This window comes from Cryptosporidium hominis (genome assembly GCF_000006425.1).
Source record: "Cryptosporidium hominis TU502 chromosome 6 CHRO016100, whole genome shotgun sequence".
Lineage (NCBI taxonomy): Eukaryota > Apicomplexa > Conoidasida > Eucoccidiorida > Cryptosporidiidae > Cryptosporidium > Cryptosporidium hominis.
Genome location: NW_667454.1, coordinates 17,011 through 33,727, shown reverse-complemented (window position 1 = coordinate 33,727; position 16,717 = coordinate 17,011). Strand labels below are relative to the sequence as shown.

Below are 16,717 nucleotides of genomic sequence, written 5' to 3'. Positions count from 1 at the left end.
GCAAGCTGGCCTTTTTATTGGTTATTTTATTATTAATAATTATATTTTCGCGCCATAAAGAACAAATACCGGTAACTTGTTAATCGCAAAATAGAGGATTATTTATGAATCGTTTTTCATGGAAATACAAAAGAGAAAATCATTTGATTGACAAAAGTAATGGAATATTGAGCAGAATGTTGTGGTCAAGATATATTTTTTGTTGCTTATTATTTTTTATTTGGTATATTTGCACATGGTTTGTGGGTGCTCATCTTCTTAGAATAGAAACAAAGGAAGGGATTTATAAAAAATCAGCATTTATCAAAGAATTATCTTCCGTAGGGGAGTTAAGGGAAATAGTTTTAAATGATTTATATGAACCAAAAGTAATTATTTTTTACTCTTCATTCTGTGCGTACTGCCATATGGCTTCAAATCCTTTAAAAAAAGTTGCTGAATCTTTGACTCCTACAGGCGTAAAATTCTATGCATTTGAATGTGGGAAAGGATATAGTGAATGCTCAATTTGGGGAATAGATGGACTTCCAAACCTAAGGCTAATTGGTCCTGAGGATAAAAAAATAAATTTAGAGTCATTAATTAATTATACAGAGTTTAGCGATATAAACTGCACAAGAAAATCAGAAAAGCATATTGTATTTCCAGAAAAGCATATTCCAAAGTTGATGGAAGTGCCTTATTTGAAGCATTTAAAAAGTAAGTCAATTTCTATGCCAGTAATAAATGAAGAAACATTTTTAATGTGTTCAATTATCCGAGCTTTTGACTTATCAAACGTATTCAAGCCATTAAATAACTCTGTACTGTCAACTTCAGCAATATCACAAACAAAAGCAGGGACTTCAAATCACTTTGGTAGATGGAGCGAAGAATCAATGCAAATTAGCCCTTCCCATGCAATAGTTGATGCAATTACGACCAAATTCTATATTTTACATAATTGGGTCTTTTTTGGAAACAATGTAGTAAATACTTCGCAATTTCTGGAAAAGAGACGTTTAAATGCCTTATATAGATTTGTTGAAACTAGTTGGGTGCTTATTCCAAGCAAAAGAACGAGAGTAAAACTTGAAGAAATATTGGTATTTCTCAAAAATTATATGGACAACAGGGATAATTCGATTTATTCCAAACTTTCTTTGGAAAGTTGGCAAAGCTTTATAAAAACAGTTGTTGTTGAAGGTATAAGTACTACACAAAATGGTAGTGATCCTACATTTTATATATGCAAAAAGTCTTTATTCTGCGGAATTTGGCTTCTTTTCCACTCTTGGTCTATATCATTACTTAAAGGCGTTCAACAACAAGGAAAAGGCTGCCCTCTATATAATGGGCCTTCACTAACGCCTGGGCAAGTCGTAAATAGAATAGCTGAAACGGTCAAATATTTCATGGTGTGCCAAAGCTGTAAAGAACATTTTGAAACAATGATTAATAATAATACATGTGATAGAACTTCCTATATTCCTCCCATGAATAACGATAAATTCCCAGTTTTGCTTTATGAAGCTGAGGGTCTGGTTTTTTGGCTGTTCAGAGTTCATAATCTAGTAACTCTAAGAGTTGCAACTGAAAGTAGTTATGAACATTTAAAACAAAAAAGATCGTCATCCATTTCTTACGTTGGAACTGGAGTATCATTCCCTCCGATAGGATCTTGTTTTGACTGCTATCGTCCAAACCAGACTCCAGCAGAAGTAACGAATCAGATGTTGAGTAGTATAAACGATCTTACTGATGATGACTATGATAAAGACATTTTTGAGCAAGGACCAGTAGTTGCATTTTTAGAAGCTTATTATTGGAAAGAAGGCTGGATATTACCAAAAACTACTCTCGATCTACAGAAATCAGAATTAGCATCAGCTTATTCTTTTCCTAACTCAAATCAAATTGACCCCTTTGATTCACTTAATTCTTTCAAGAGGTCTGCTGAAATACAAGTTGGGTCAGTATTTGATATATTCCCTGTTCTATACCCAATCCTTACATTCTTCATTTTCTCACTAACGGTCTTTTATTTAGTTGAGACTGGACCTTTCTTGCAAGAACAAAAATTAGCCATTTAGCCTAGTGTATACTTCAAATGCTATTAACCTCTACAATGCAACTCGAACCCTTTTGTTCTATCAGTATATTTTCAAATCTGAGCTAACACTATATTTACAAGTGATATAAGTTATAAATTCAGATAATTAAAGCGAACGAGAGAAAACACGAAGCTAAAAAAAAATTAAATAGTGGTGCCTATAAGTCAGTTCCATCAAATTAGCAAATAGAGACAGTAATGTGAGGAGTGAGTACTTCCATATTTGAACAGTCGACAAATCCACCTTCTCTTGGTAATTGTGGAACACGCTTTGTTACAGGTGATGGTAAACCTGCAACGTGGGCCTCGTGCCTTGCAGCATCATTAGCTTTGACTCTCTTAAGGAAATCTTCATTGCAACGGCTAAGTCTTACGTGCTCGATTCTTACATTAATTCTCTTGGCAATTTGACGGTTACCAACAACCTTGTTAACAATGACGCCCAAGGCTCTAGGAGCTACGTTGTATACAACACCGGTGCGGCCATGGTAGAAATGGTATGGCATACCTTTATGAATAGAGGAATCGACAACAATATCAACATAATCTCCAACCTTAATGGGTCTCAAATATCTTGATAACATGGGAACACCCTTCTGTCTGAATCCCTTGGAGAACTTTGAGCGAGTTCTTGCTCTCTTACCAAATGAATGAGGCATCTTGAGTTACTTAAATCCAAAAAAAAATCAACAGAGTTCAACTCGTTAATTGGTTACCCTTAAAATTATTTGTTAGAGACGCGAAGACACAAATGGCCAGTTTGTTGCTACACGTACCTACATGGCGCCAAACGCGAGTCACCGGTCAATAATTATTAGATCATGTGTTACACATTTTTTTTTTGAGGTGGGTTCAGGCCATTCAACTTATGTAATTTAGAGTTGCTTGTTGGCTTCCTATAAAATTTAAAAGGATTTGTATTTATTACAGACCCATTTTTTATGCGGTTTTAACCATAACACGAGCATATCTCGAATTAGTGGATGACTATATTTTTGCATGCCCAATTGAAGTATTTTGGCGAACACATTAGAGTCTTAATTGTTAATTGAACTAAGTCAACAGAAATAGTACAATAAAAATGGGAGATAGTGTATTTACTCGTGATAACTACAACTTTGAGATGAGGAGAAAAGCCTCATTCTCAAAGTTGACAGGGGCTGTTCCAAGAGGTATGACAGGAATGTACTTGGACGATTTTGATCCAACTGCAGACAAAAGAAGAGAGAAATTATGGTACTTAATGGAAAGCTACCTGCCGACAGATATTGAGTCCATTCAGAGATCAATAGTTAATCATGTTGAATACACACTTGCAAGAACTAGATTCAATTTCGATGACAATGCCGCTTATAGAGCAACTGCTTATAGTATAAGGGATCGTCTAATCGAAAACTTGAATGATACAAATGAGTACTTTAATGAAAGAGATTGCAAACGTTGCTATTACTTGAGTCTGGAATTTTTGCTCGGAAGAGCCATGCAAAACGCTCTCGTTAACTTGGACATTGAAGAAAATTACAGAAAATCTCTGTTTGACTTAGGGTATAATCTTGAAGCACTGTATGACAATGAACATGATGCTGCCCTTGGAAATGGAGGATTAGGAAGACTCGCGGCTTGTTTTTTGGATTCACTTGCTACAAAGAATTATGCCGGATGGGGATATGGCATTAGATATACTTATGGTATTTTTGAGCAAAAAATCGTTCAAGGCCGACAGTTTGAACACCCAGATTACTGGCTTGTGCAGTCTAATCCATGGGAAATTGAACGTCAGGATGTAACATATGGTGTTCGATTTTATGGTCACGTACGTGAATTTGAAGAGCATGGGAGAAAGAAGTTCAGATGGGTTGATGGCGAAGTAATTCAGGCAGTTGCATATGATAATCCAATTCCAGGTTTTGACACCTACAATTGTATTAACTTACGTCTTTGGAAGGCAACTCCTTCAAGAGAGTTCGACTTCAATGCTTTTAATGAAGGCAAGTATGTTGATGCCGTTTGCGCCAGACAAAGAGCAGAGTACATTACTTCGGTATTATACCCAAATGATAACACTGAACAAGGAAAAGAGCTAAGACTCAAACAACAATACTTCTTTGTATGCGCAACGATTCAAGATATTTTGAGAAGATTCAAGAAATCAGGAAAGGTAGATTGGAGCGAACTACCTAAAAAAGTCTCATGCCAACTCAATGACACTCATCCGACTATCGCTGTAGCAGAAATGATGCGTATTTTGATAGATGTTGAAGAGCTAGATTGGGATTTTGCCTGGAATATTACTAGTGAGTGCTTTAATTATACAAATCATACTGTTTTACCAGAGGCCTTAGAAAAGTGGAGCTCAAGCTTGTTTAGCAAACTACTCCCCAGACATTTGATGATAATCAACGAAATCAATTATAGATTTTTGAACGATGTAAGAGCTGTCTTGGGAGATGGGCCATGGATTTCAAAAATGTCTATTTATGAAGAGGGGTGGGACAAGAAAATAAGAATGGCAAACTTAGCAGTTATTGGATGCAGGAAAGTCAATGGTGTTGCAGTTATTCATAGTGAAATAGTTAAAAAGGATTTGTTTTCAGATTTCGTCGAATATTACAGACGCAAAGGAATCAAGGACAAGTTTATCAATGTTACAAATGGTGTTACTCCAAGAAGATGGGTAAACTGCGCAAATCCAAAGCTTTCTCATTTAATTTCCAACTGGTTAGGATCCGATAGCTGGCTAACTAACTTCGATATGATTAGAAGTTTACAAAACAATATTGATGATTTATCTCTTCAGAAAGAATGGGCAGAGGTAAAACTGAGTAATAAGGAGAGACTTGCTAAGTGGGTTGAAATCAATACAGGATACAAAGTAAGCACAAGTATGCTTTTTGATATACAAGTCAAAAGAATCCATGAATATAAACGACAACTACTTAACTTGTTCTACATTATTCACAGATATCTTACATTAAAGCATATCTCACCTGAAGAAAGAAAGAAATTTGTACCAAGGTGCTGTTTCTTTGGAGGAAAGGCTGCACCTGGGTATGCTACGGCTAAAACTGCAATAAAAATGATGAATAACCTATCAGTAATAATCAACAATGACCCAGATACAAAAGATTACTTAATGTGCGTCTTCTTGCCAAACTACAATGTCAGTAATGCCCAAATTATTATTCCGGCATCTGATATCTCACAACATATTTCAACAGCTGGTACTGAAGCTTCTGGAACAAGTAATATGAAGTTTGTAATGAACGGCGGATTGATCATTGGTACTCTTGATGGTGCCAACGTTGAAATTCGTGAAGAATGCGGAAACGAAACAATGTTCATTTTTGGTGCTTTAGAACAAGAGGTTGAACATATTAGAAATAGAGCTAGAGAAGGAAACTACCCAATTGATCAGAGGTTACATGATGTATTCAACTTTATTAGAACAGGAGGGATCATGCTTGGCGACGGAAAGGCTCAAGGAGAATTCTGCGAAATTGTGAATAAAATCTGTTCTAACGGTGATGGCCAAATTGGCGACTTCTACTTGGTATGCCATGATTTCCCACTTTACTGTGACGCACAAATGAGAGTTGATCAAGCATACAGAGACCAAACCACATGGGTTAAGACTTGCATCAAGGCTGCCTCATCTATGGGAAAATTCTCGACTGATAGAACAATCGAAGAATATGCTACCGCAATTTGGGAGCTTGAACAGTGCGAGAGACCTGCGCCAGAAGCATGCAAAAAATTATCTGGGTATTCACCTAATAAATCAAAGTAAATGATTAACTGAGCGATCTAAGTAGAAAAAACTCTACATCTACATCCTTTAATCTATTTAATATCTTTTTGCCTTAGCTGCTTAGATTCAATTAACAAAGGGAAAAAATTCAATAAGCAAATCTGATTTAATAAGGGTAAATTGTACAGTGCTTTGTTCAAATAGTAAATTAATCTTCGTTCTGCTAGGAATTAATTACGTTTTTCCTGAAGATTCCCGACAAATTAAACTGAAATTTAGCTTGCCGCCCCAAATGGCGCGTGTATTTTCGTGGGTTTATATTAATAATGACGTAAATTACATGGAATCTAGTATCCCATAATGCGCCATGCAGGGTATAAATAACGATTTGTCAACATTTTTTAATTAAAAAAACACAAAAATGGAAGAAAAGAAAACTGTTAAAAATAAAGTGAGAATAGTTGAAGGCGAGAAAAAGGTTACTTCAAATGCGAAGCTTAGATTAGTCTATGACGCGCTATCTGTTATATATTTTTCAGTATTATGGATGATGATGTTTTTGGATTGTGGACCAAACTACTTCAGTTTTTTTTATTATTTAACAAATTGGGGATGCACTTCAACTTTAATATTTTATTTTATAGCAACATTAGTAGATTATGAACGTTTAGTGAAAGTAAATGTCTCTACAAGGCTAATACATTCCTGTACATTTGTAAGAGAATTAAGCATTTCATTACAGAGCGTAATTGTTCCATTTTTCTGGATAATAGTTTATCCTAAAGAGAAATGGAGGTCAATTACTTGGGAGGTGCAAATGCATGGAATGGGACTCATATTTATTTGCATTGACTACCTCATTCGTACTTCAAACTTTTCGTCCCTTTCATCCAAGAATTTGTTCATGGTTGTTCTTTCATATTTAACCCTAAATTATTTTGTTGTGAATAAGCTAGAAACAATGATCTACCCTGGAATAACATATAACACGGTTGAGTCATGGATAGTCGTAACTCTTGCTATTGCACTAGTTCTTATAGCTCACCAATTGGCATCTATTATAACAATTTGTTTGGTGGTGAAGAATAAGATCTGGAGAAAGTATGAAAAAGATGACTTTGTAAGCAAAAGTATAAAAATTGTTCAAAAAGCACAGAAATTGAGGCATAAAGATGGGGTAAGAAAAAGGTTGGGATCAATTTTTGTAGGTTAGTAACAAAAATCGATTTGTACACGAATTTAATAATTATAATCAAGAAAAGCAAAATTGTTGCGAACAGAAGCAATAATTCATAAAATTTATATACGATTCTAAACTGATAGCGCTTATATTCCATTGCGGGGCAGTAGCTAGAGACGCTCTAAAAGACGTATTTCTCAAAAAAATACGAGACAAGAACTTAATAAATTGATGAATGAGTCATGGAAGTTGTCGCGCGTAAGAAATTTTGGCGATCGTTGGAGTTTATTAGGACAGACAAATATTTATATAAAATGAAACCCGATATAAAGGTTGATGACACAATAGAGCAGGCTCGTCAAAAACTTAGAGATAGGTTTGGTGTGGGAACTACTCAAGTTGGTGGTAAAGGCACTGCAAGAAGAAAGAAGAGAGCACAAAAGCCAACTGGTGTAGACGTAAAAAAGCTCCAGGCTGTAACTTCTCGTTTTAGATGCCAAACTTTCCCTGCTATTGGTGAAGTAACAATGATGAAGAAGGATGGTACTTGTCTTCACTTTTTGAACCCTAAATTACAGGCATCTGTTGCTACAAATACATACATCCTTACAGGTAACCCACAGGAGAAGCTCATTAAAGACTTACCTCAGCAAATAAATCCAATGGATTTGAGTGCGTTTTTGAACGATCCCAAATTCCAGAAGCTTTTAGAGGAATCTCAGGCAAACAAACTGAAGATGGAATCCGGCGAGGATGACGACATCCCAGACTTGGTTGAAAATTTCGAAGATGTTGAAGAGTAATTTGCCTTAAGCCTAATATATTTTGTTTAGCAAATCTGAGGATTTTTCACGATTGGTGTGAAGTAACTGTTACGATTGTAACACAATCCTTTGAAATTGGTACTCGTCTAGCCTTTTCGTTAAAAAAACCTTAATGCATCTTAGACAAGTAAACACTAATATAGCGTATTAATAGGCAAAATATAGCTATTATTTTTTTCTCTCTAATTAATCTATCACTATCTACTCGAATTTTTCCTTATTCAAATTTATAAATTGGCCTAAGTTAGCTTTGATTACTTCATTTTAGTTTGTTTGTAAGGTATTTCATGTGTTCGTGGGCTGAAACTGCTGCTCCAGATAGCAGATTTTCTATTTGCTTAACGCCAACTACTTTCTTGTTCTAAGAATTTAATAAACTTTAGTTGAAAAAATAGGCAATAACTTACCTTTCTAAGAATGTTTTGTTTTTTGAAATTCTTTGGCTTTTTAGAGGGAGCTGGCTTGTTATTCCTCTCTTTTAACTTTTGCTGAATTGTCCTTTTCTTGGTGTTTGTTCCTTGCGTCATATTAGTCAATTAATTACTAAATTTTGTATTATTTTAAGATAAATCTTGGCGGGACATAAAAACCAGTATCGTAACTTGAAATTTTCTTTCTATATTAGATCTATATAATTTGTAACTAATATTTAATTTTATGAAAAGTATTATTGACAAAAATATAAATACAAATGTCAATATACGAAGTCTTAAGACAAAAGTTTTGGAATGTAAAGGAAAGCTATTGAAAAGCGAATTTTGGGGTACTATAGTTGAACATCTAGAGACTGAAATCTTTGAAAATTGGATAAAAGGAAGGAAATGCTCGAGCTCCAGATGCATTTTGAGAGGTAGGTGTATTTGTTACAATGATGTCTTTTTTGTTATTGGTCTAGGAAGTTTAGAGTCTACAATTCATTCTAATCTTTCCTCATTTTTCCAGCTTGCAGCAGTTGTTGCTTTAAATGAACGAATAAATTTAGAAGGAATTTATTTTTGCGATCCCGAATTCACTCAAGCTGATAGAGAACTCATTTTTGAATTATTTATGGAATTTAAAACTCATATTGAGGTTTTCACATCACATGATTTAAGTATACCTTTAAATACAGTTAACCACCAATTAAAAAATAAATTGTATGGTAGGGACAGTCAAATTAATATATTATTCTTTATGCCACATTGCGATCGCTGCGTTTTTGGGATGATAATAAATTACTTTAATAACGGTGAAGGGAAAACACTATATTCAGATTCAGCTCGAATGATTGTATGGGGAAATAATTTAGAAACCTTCAAAATTGATTCTAACGAGAATTTTAATAAAAGATGTGAATATTGCAAAGTTTTATCAACCTCTCTTTCAAAGATGAATTTTAGTAAAATTAATTTTCCAGTGAATGATTACAAAACCATATTCTGTAGTTCTTTTAGCGATCTCTCAATTTATCATCTTCCCGTTAGCTAATTTCAGATTGTATTAATAATGTAACAATTTAGCTTCTAACTGTCTGATTTACCCAATTAATATAATTTTCATTGCCATATATGACTTTAGTAGCGATAATTTCTGGTATCTCATATGAGTGAATCTCTGTAACCTTTTCTTTTAGAGTAGTAAACAATTGAGAAGTTGTCTTTACCAATAACATGACTTCGTTTTCATCATGAACTTGACCTTTGAATTTGTATATGCTTCTCACACTTGGAATAATGCTTACGCATGCACAAAGTTCTTCATCTACAAGAGTTTTGGCAATTAAGGTAGCTTCATCTTGGTTTGGTGCCGAAATATAAATTAATATTATATTCGATTCATTTTTGGTTTCCATCATGTTTGAATTTATTTATTGATAAATTTAATACAAATACCGCTTTTAATATTATTTATTTAAATCTATGTTACGACACCGTAAGTTTTTCAACTATACATCATGGTTAAAGCGATAACTTTCTATTGGAATTAAGAGCCTGGTCTATTAATGTGTAGGAAACAGCCTGGAGTCGCAATCGGGCGTTTATGCGTTAGATGCGAAGGCAGATGCCCAATATGTGACTCACTAGTGCATCCTGAAACTGTTGTAAGAATATGTAACGAGTGCAACTATGGATCTCAGAAGGTAAGTATCTTTTTTCTGCACCATGAATAATTTTCATCAATATTTAATTCAGGGGAGATGTATAATTTGTGGTTCCGAAGGTGTTTCGGATGCATATTATTGTAGAGAATGTACAATTTGTGAAAAAGATAGAGATGGATGCCCTAAAATAATAAATCTAGGAAGCTCTAAGATAGATAGCTTATACCAACATAAAAAATAGTGTTGCATACATTTATGTAAATATTACATTGAACAAAATGTCTCGTCTACATATATTAAATTGATCGGAAAAAAATTGTCAGTTGAGAATTAATGAAGTTGATTAATAATGTCACCAATTAAAGTGTTAATGGTGGCCGAAAAGCCATCAATTTCGGATACTATTTCAAGGATACTTTCAAACGGAAAGTTAGATACACGACGTGGAAAAACTCCTGTACATGAGTTTAATGGAACTTTTATGGGAATGAATGTTCAATTTAGAGTAACTTCAGTTGCAGGCCATGTTTTTGAAATAGACTTTCCTCAAAGTTATTCTAACTGGGAAAAAACAGACCCAGTTTCTCTGTTTGATGCACCAATAATAAAAAATGAATCTTCATCCAAAATGGTTTCGCATTTAGAAAAAGAATCTAAGGGCTGTAGTTATTTAGTACTTTGGCTCGACTGCGATAGAGAAGGGGAAAATATATGTTTCGAGGTAATTAATGTTGTATCAAATAACATGAGCAAAGGAAAAGATCAGAAGGATTGGATTTTCAGAGCAAAGTTTTCTTCAATTTCTCCTGGCGATATTTTTTTTGCAATGAAAAATCTGGCATTCCCAAATAAAAATGAATCGGATGCCGTAGATGTAAGACAAGAGTTAGACCTAAAAATAGGAGTTGCTTTTTCAAGATTGCAAACAAAGTATTTAAAGAGCAAGTTTGGAGATTTTAATAAAAGCTCAGTAATTTCCTATGGCCCTTGTCAAACTCCGACCCTTTTTTTTACTGTCCAAAGAAAGGACTCTATAAATAGCTTTATACCAGAAAAATATTATACGATTTCTGCTACTTTATCTAAAGACTCTCAAGATATAAATCTTATCTGGAATCGTTCAAGGGTATTTGAACTTCAGGTCGCAAATTGCTTTCTTCAATTAATTCAAAATAAGAAGCCATTATCAGCAAGGGTTGTTGATATCACAAGCAAGAACTCCAGAAGAATTAGACCACTACCTTTAAATACTGTTAGTATGCTCAAACTGTCATCAACAATACTTGGAATTGGGCCATTTCAAACACTAAACATTGCAGAAAAACTTTATCTTTCTGGTTTTACTACATATCCTAGAACAGAAACGTCGAGATATCCAAAGAATTTCGATATTAAATCTACAATAGCGGTAAGTTATTATGTGCATAGCGATTAATTTTCTTATAATAAATTCAGATGTTTAAGAATAATTCAGTATGGGGAAGCTATTCTTCAGATTTGCTCCAGAAAGGCTTCAACTTACCAAGAAAGGATGGCTTGGATTTAGGAGACCACCCTCCTATTACACCCGTTAGGTCTGCAACTCAGAATGATTTGGATGGAGATTCTTGGAGACTTTACGATTTAATTACTCGTCATTTTTTTGCTACAATATCAAATGATATAAAAATAATTAACAGGACCATTAAATTTGATATTAATGGTGAAATCTTTATAATTAGTGGGAATCAAGTAATAGACCACGGATTTTCGGTAATTCAGGGTAGAGCTGCGTGTCATGAGTCAAATATAATTCCAGATTTTACTCTAAATGAAGTAGTACCAATAAAGAATATTGAGATTCTTTCTAAAGAGACAAAACCTCCACCAATTCTAAGCGAAAGCGATCTTCTTTCTTTAATGGAAAAACATGGAATTGGCACCGATGCTTCAATGCCAACGCATATTCAAAAAATTCAAGAGCGCGAGTATGTCAAATTAGCTTCAGGAAGGAGGTTGGAACCCACAAAATTAGGTATTGCTCTTGTTCATGGAATAATGAATATAGATCATGAGCTTGTTCTACCCAAGATTAGAAGTGAGATGGAGAAATATGTCGATCTCATTGCTAAGGGTAAATATAATCACAAAGCAGTACTTAAACATTCTCTATCAGTTTTCAAACTCAAGTTTCTTTATTTTGCGGAGAATATTACTCTTTTCGAGTCGTTATTCCGGCTTGGCTTTACAAATATCACTGCTTCTTGTAGCAGGATTAGCAGATGCGGACAATGCAAAAGATATTTGACTTATATTTCTAATATTCTTCCTCAGAGACTGTACTGTTCTTTCTGTGAGATTTATTTAGATATCCCTCAAAGAGGTACAATTAAAATCTACAAAGAACTTAAATGCCCAATTGATGACTTTGAGTTATTGTTATTCATTGACCAAAAAGGGAAAAAAAGTATCTTTTGTCCAAGGTGTTACAATGACCCCCCTTTCTTGGATGCTAAAGAAAATATGCTTTGCAAGTTTTGCCCTCACCAGACATGTAACTTCTCTTTAAAATCAACATTCTTTATGGCTTGCCCAAGTCAAGGTTGTAGAGATGGGATTATCACAATGGATTCGAGCTCAACTTCTGATTGGAGGTTTGATTGCTCAAGATGCACAATATCCTTCTCCATAAAAAGAAATATTTGTGAAAGGCTTTCTCTAGGTGAGCGTTGCGAAAAATGTGGATCTAGAAAACTTAAGATTGGTAAAGAAAAAACATCGCAAGAACATTTTGTTGGATGCCCAAATTGTGATGAGGAAATTTTGAATTTAATCGAAGTAATTAGCTTACCTAAACTTGCTTATAAATCAGATATAGCGAAAAATAGTTTTAGAGGCAGAGGAAAGAGAGGAAAAAGACATTAGATATAATAATGTAAAAATATTATTAGCTATATTTCACTTCTTTTGTCTTCGATTTGACCTTTTCTACAATTTGTAACAAACTCAGGGACATTGCAGTACTCAACAACAGACTTTTTCCCACTTTTCTGGTATAGTTTTATAGTATTTATTAATACCTCACTGTTGATCCCATCTCTAATAGATTCAAATACACGGTTTACTGTATTAATATCATTCGGGGAGTTCTTGTCAGATCTAATTCTTTCAACTATCCACCCACCTTGAACTGTGGTAAATGGCTTATTCCATAAGATGTTCCCATCTTCGGACTTAGTAGGTTTAGAATAAATGACATTCTCATCGTAGTAGCACTCCAATATTTGACCAGAGGTTCTATATAATTTGAATTGATCTACTAATTGATTGTATACACTTCCTTTTGGTACACAAAAGCAATTCACACTTGCTCTAACGCCACGGATCCCAACCAAAAGCTCGAGAAATACACGAGAGTCATATGATTCTGATTCTGCATAAAATATTGCTGCAAAATCTGCTGTATTCAAGTGAGGGGGTTTCCATTTAAGTAGCTGAGGGCACGTTCCAGGAACATATGGCAGGTGGACTGGGGTGAAAATGATTCCATCACTGGGATGCGGCAAACGCCTTGAAAAGTTCAATATTGCTGGAACCTCGTCGACTTCAAAGAAGTCCTTAAGATATAGCTCAAATGGAGTTGGATCCATTGATATTGTAGACCTATTTTGGTCATATTTGCATTTTGGGATGACAACCTTTAGATATGCAAGCTTGAGCCGTTCTAACAAAGGTAGGGATTTAACACTATCGTCTCTTTCAATGCAAATACAATCATAAATTAAGTATCTAAGAATATATCTCTTTTGCCCATCAACCTCAATAGTATCTTTTACAAGTTCTCCATCCAATAGAGTATTCTGTTGAAAGTATTGAGCATGGTCATCTCTTGTTGAATCTAGGTTTAATAATTCAGAATTTCTTCCTGAAAAGATTTTTTGAGTTTCTAAATTCTCGATATTTTTATTTGAGCTCTTTACTTCATAAACAGTATCCCAAAATGAACTTGGAAGGGTCATCTTTACCATATTAATCTTTTGGTTTCTGTCTATTAGAAAAACGCGTCTACTAGCTGCATAGAGAAGAAGCCGAATTCCATCAGTCTTTTCGCAGGCCACATAAAGATTTTTCCCAATACAAGACTCGAGCTTCTGTCTGTTTAAGGACACAGGCTGTGAACCAGGAAATGTATCCTGACGCCAACCACAAAAAGATCTAACTTTTTTTAAAATTTCGTTCCGTTTAGAATCTATATTAGCAATTAAAAAGATATTCAATATTAAAGCAATGCTTTAACTTACCATCATTCAAAACAACTCCAGGAATTTCAATATTTAATGCGATATCCATTGTAGAAAAGTTTTAGTTTTATTCATATTCTAGGTTAATAATGGCGGGAAGATTCTTATTTACTATTTTCATTTCTAAGGTGGCTCATACTTTCTGGTTTTTTGCATGATTCAAAGAATGATTTGTGGTTAATAACTTCTGTAGTTGCAACAATGATCTCCTTATTAATGATTTCTTGGAGCTTTCTAAGAGTTGCAATTTCACCAAGCGTTACTCCTCCAACAAAAACAACCAAACACGAATTGTGTTTTATCATAGATTGCATCGATGGGATTAGCTCAACACTAGGACCCCATACATAGTTGAGCGCTTCTTTTAGAGAATCATAACCACCTGATTTGGAGTTATTCATCTCTCTGCATAGGATTTCTATAAGCCTTGTACTTATCGGGGCATATCCACTATAAACACAACTTATATCATTTTCTGACTCACTTTCATCAACGAAAAGATTGAGGAGACGCTTTATTAGTTGCCAGTACGATTTTTTATTTGGATCAAACTTGAAAAGTCCAACTCTTTCCAAAATATTCATTCTATATAACTCTTCAAAACCGAAAACTGATAATATGTGTTTTTTGATTTGCTCATAAACTTTTTTATTTTTGAACCCATTTTCAATTATGCAAGAAAGGCATAGTAATCTATATATTTCCTCTATTTGGATATCTTCCTGATCTAGAAGATCCTCTAGAGGCGAGTCCTCCGCCCCTCTAAATGAGATTGCTTCTGAAAACTTCGTGCTTAGTTCCTTGACAACACCTGTTACTGATTGATGAGAATCCGACATTATTGAATCTTCCAGCCTTAGTCTTCTCAAAGTCTGGCAATCTTTTGTGAAGTATTCATTTAAATATGTAGCAATATTGACATGTTTAGCAAGTGTTCCTTGCTCACGCTGTTTACCTTTTAATTTCCTAATAAAATCCCCAATCGCAGATATATCCTTAAGCTTTTCCTTTTCTTGGTATAATGATTGAAGCTCGTTCGCTTTTTGGTGGAGATAAATTCCCACATCTTTAAGTTTTAGATCCTTCAATATTGCGAATAGTGGGTCTCCGAAAAGAGGTAGTTTCCAATGAGGAGATTCTTCATAAACGTCGGATGCTACTTTCTTTGTTGGTATATCAACATAAGTTTTTTGAACGCCAAAAAGAAAGTCAAGCAGAGCGTGGTAGGAAAATGGAGTTGAAAATGGAGTTACCAAATCGCATCTTCTGTCAATTATTATTACCTGATCAAAACCCATCGGAAATTCATTCGTCAAATCATCTTCCGGAAAATTTTTAATATTAGAGTTTTGAAGATAATACTGAGTAAATTCCAGAGTATTTGTTAATAAGTCCTTGTCAGAGCGTTTGAATTCCGGATATTTGTAATTCCGATCATCATTTGTTTCAAAAAGTGTGTTCCAATCAAAAGGTTTAAGAACATTGGATAGGGAGCTATTTTCTTTAAAACATCGTATCAGGTGCTCTAAGACTGATACTCCTGCAGATCCTATTGAATAAATCGGTACATTCGTCGAGTTTGTAAACTTTAACAACCAATATAACGAATGAGCAACCAATTGTAAAGAAGACTCTTCTTTATATACGTGGAAATCGAAGAAAATATTCCTAAATTCCATTGAAAGAGAGGTTTCATCTATAGGAGCCCAAAATAAATTAACTGAATAGCATTCTGGAGTAACTTTTAGTGAAGCTAGCTGTTGATGAAGAAGCCGTAATATTACCTTAGAATAAAAAGGAACAAAACCAATATAAAAACAAACATCAATTTTTTGCTTGGTTATATTTTTTTTTAATAATGCTGAAATTAACTCTATGTGTTTAACGATGGTACAGGTAGAACTTAATGATGGATGACATAGAAATACACATTTTAATTTATATATGAAATTTGATCTCACATTTGAATCGAATTCAAAATCACAAATAATTGATTCCAATCTTTCCTCAACATCCTCTGAAACTATTAAAGGTTGAATTCTTTTGAAACCAAAATTATTATAGTCTACAATATCAGTAATTAAGCTCAGAAAAGAAGAAATTGATGTTTCAATGAAAATCTGAGGTGCTAATCGATTCTCATTGTCTTTTTCTGATACAAGTTCAAGAAAACTTAGTAATGTTTTACGGCAGTTAAGTCGAATTAAGTCCATTCGTTTTTTTTAAAAATATTTTCATGATTTGTTTGCGCGATAAGTTAAAAATAATTCCAGGCGGAAATAAAAGGAGCTATATATTAATTATTCATGCTAATATCAGTAGCAATTAAAGGAGAATGAACAATAATTAAACATTATAAGTTGTTAACAAAACATATATATAATAATTTTTAGCTTAGTTATCTTTGGTGGGGGCGATAAATATAGGAATTCAAAGTTGTAATACAAAGTACAAGACATGATTTTGACTAATTCAAATTTACAGTTAAAACAATCCAAATTATGAGTGAATTT

At 34.0% G+C, this 16,717-nt stretch overlaps 10 protein-coding genes across 10 annotated transcripts; 6 read left to right on the top strand and 4 right to left on the bottom strand.

Annotated features, from left to right (window-relative positions):
* The first annotated feature begins 104 nt into the window (after window positions 1-104).
* Window positions 105-2,072, top strand: Chro.60286 (multi-pass transmembrane protein). Its single annotated transcript, XM_663252.1, has 1 exon — window positions 105-2,072. The coding sequence occupies one exon, from the start codon at window positions 105-107 to the stop codon at window positions 2,070-2,072; it is 1,968 nt and encodes a 655-aa protein (XP_668344.1).
* A 199-nt stretch (window positions 2,073-2,271) lies between these two features.
* On the bottom strand, window positions 2,272-2,751 carry Chro.60285 (ribosomal protein L21). Its single annotated transcript, XM_663251.1, has 1 exon — window positions 2,272-2,751. The coding sequence occupies one exon, from the start codon at window positions 2,749-2,751 to the stop codon at window positions 2,272-2,274; it is 480 nt and encodes a 159-aa protein (XP_668343.1).
* Window positions 2,752-3,173: 422 nt separating this feature from the next.
* Window positions 3,174-5,879, top strand: Chro.60284 (glycogen phosphorylase 1). The annotated part of the gene is made up of 1 exon (XM_663250.1): window positions 3,174-5,879. The coding sequence occupies one exon, from the start codon at window positions 3,174-3,176 to the stop codon at window positions 5,877-5,879; it is 2,706 nt and encodes a 901-aa protein (XP_668342.1).
* A 382-nt stretch (window positions 5,880-6,261) lies between these two features.
* Window positions 6,262-7,053, top strand: Chro.60283 (multi-pass transmembrane protein). The annotated part of the gene is made up of 1 exon (XM_663249.1): window positions 6,262-7,053. One exon carries the CDS (start codon window positions 6,262-6,264, stop codon window positions 7,051-7,053), a length of 792 nt encoding a protein of 263 aa, XP_668341.1.
* A 209-nt stretch (window positions 7,054-7,262) lies between these two features.
* Window positions 7,263-7,823, top strand: Chro.60282 (NAC domain protein). The annotated part of the gene is made up of 1 exon (XM_663248.1): window positions 7,263-7,823. The coding sequence occupies one exon, from the start codon at window positions 7,263-7,265 to the stop codon at window positions 7,821-7,823; it is 561 nt and encodes a 186-aa protein (XP_668340.1).
* A 678-nt stretch (window positions 7,824-8,501) lies between these two features.
* On the top strand, window positions 8,502-9,311 carry Chro.60281 (hypothetical protein). The annotated part of the gene is made up of 1 exon (XM_663247.1): window positions 8,502-9,311. One exon carries the CDS (start codon window positions 8,502-8,504, stop codon window positions 9,309-9,311), a length of 810 nt encoding a protein of 269 aa, XP_668339.1.
* A 28-nt stretch (window positions 9,312-9,339) lies between these two features.
* Chro.60280 (divalent cation tolerance protein) lies at window positions 9,340-9,678 on the bottom strand. The annotated part of the gene is made up of 1 exon (XM_663246.1): window positions 9,340-9,678. One exon carries the CDS (start codon window positions 9,676-9,678, stop codon window positions 9,340-9,342), a length of 339 nt encoding a protein of 112 aa, XP_668338.1.
* A 1,701-nt stretch (window positions 9,679-11,379) lies between these two features.
* Chro.60278 (DNA topoisomerase III beta-1) lies at window positions 11,380-12,828 on the top strand. Its single annotated transcript, XM_663245.1, has 1 exon — window positions 11,380-12,828. The coding sequence occupies one exon, from the start codon at window positions 11,380-11,382 to the stop codon at window positions 12,826-12,828; it is 1,449 nt and encodes a 482-aa protein (XP_668337.1).
* A 26-nt stretch (window positions 12,829-12,854) lies between these two features.
* Chro.60277 (mRNA capping enzyme alpha subunit) lies at window positions 12,855-13,931 on the bottom strand. Its single annotated transcript, XM_663244.1, has 1 exon — window positions 12,855-13,931. The coding sequence occupies one exon, from the start codon at window positions 13,929-13,931 to the stop codon at window positions 12,855-12,857; it is 1,077 nt and encodes a 358-aa protein (XP_668336.1).
* A 377-nt stretch (window positions 13,932-14,308) lies between these two features.
* Chro.60276 (Sec1-family protein) lies at window positions 14,309-16,417 on the bottom strand. The annotated part of the gene is made up of 1 exon (XM_663243.1): window positions 14,309-16,417. One exon carries the CDS (start codon window positions 16,415-16,417, stop codon window positions 14,309-14,311), a length of 2,109 nt encoding a protein of 702 aa, XP_668335.1.
* Window positions 16,418-16,717: the final 300 nt, after the last annotated feature.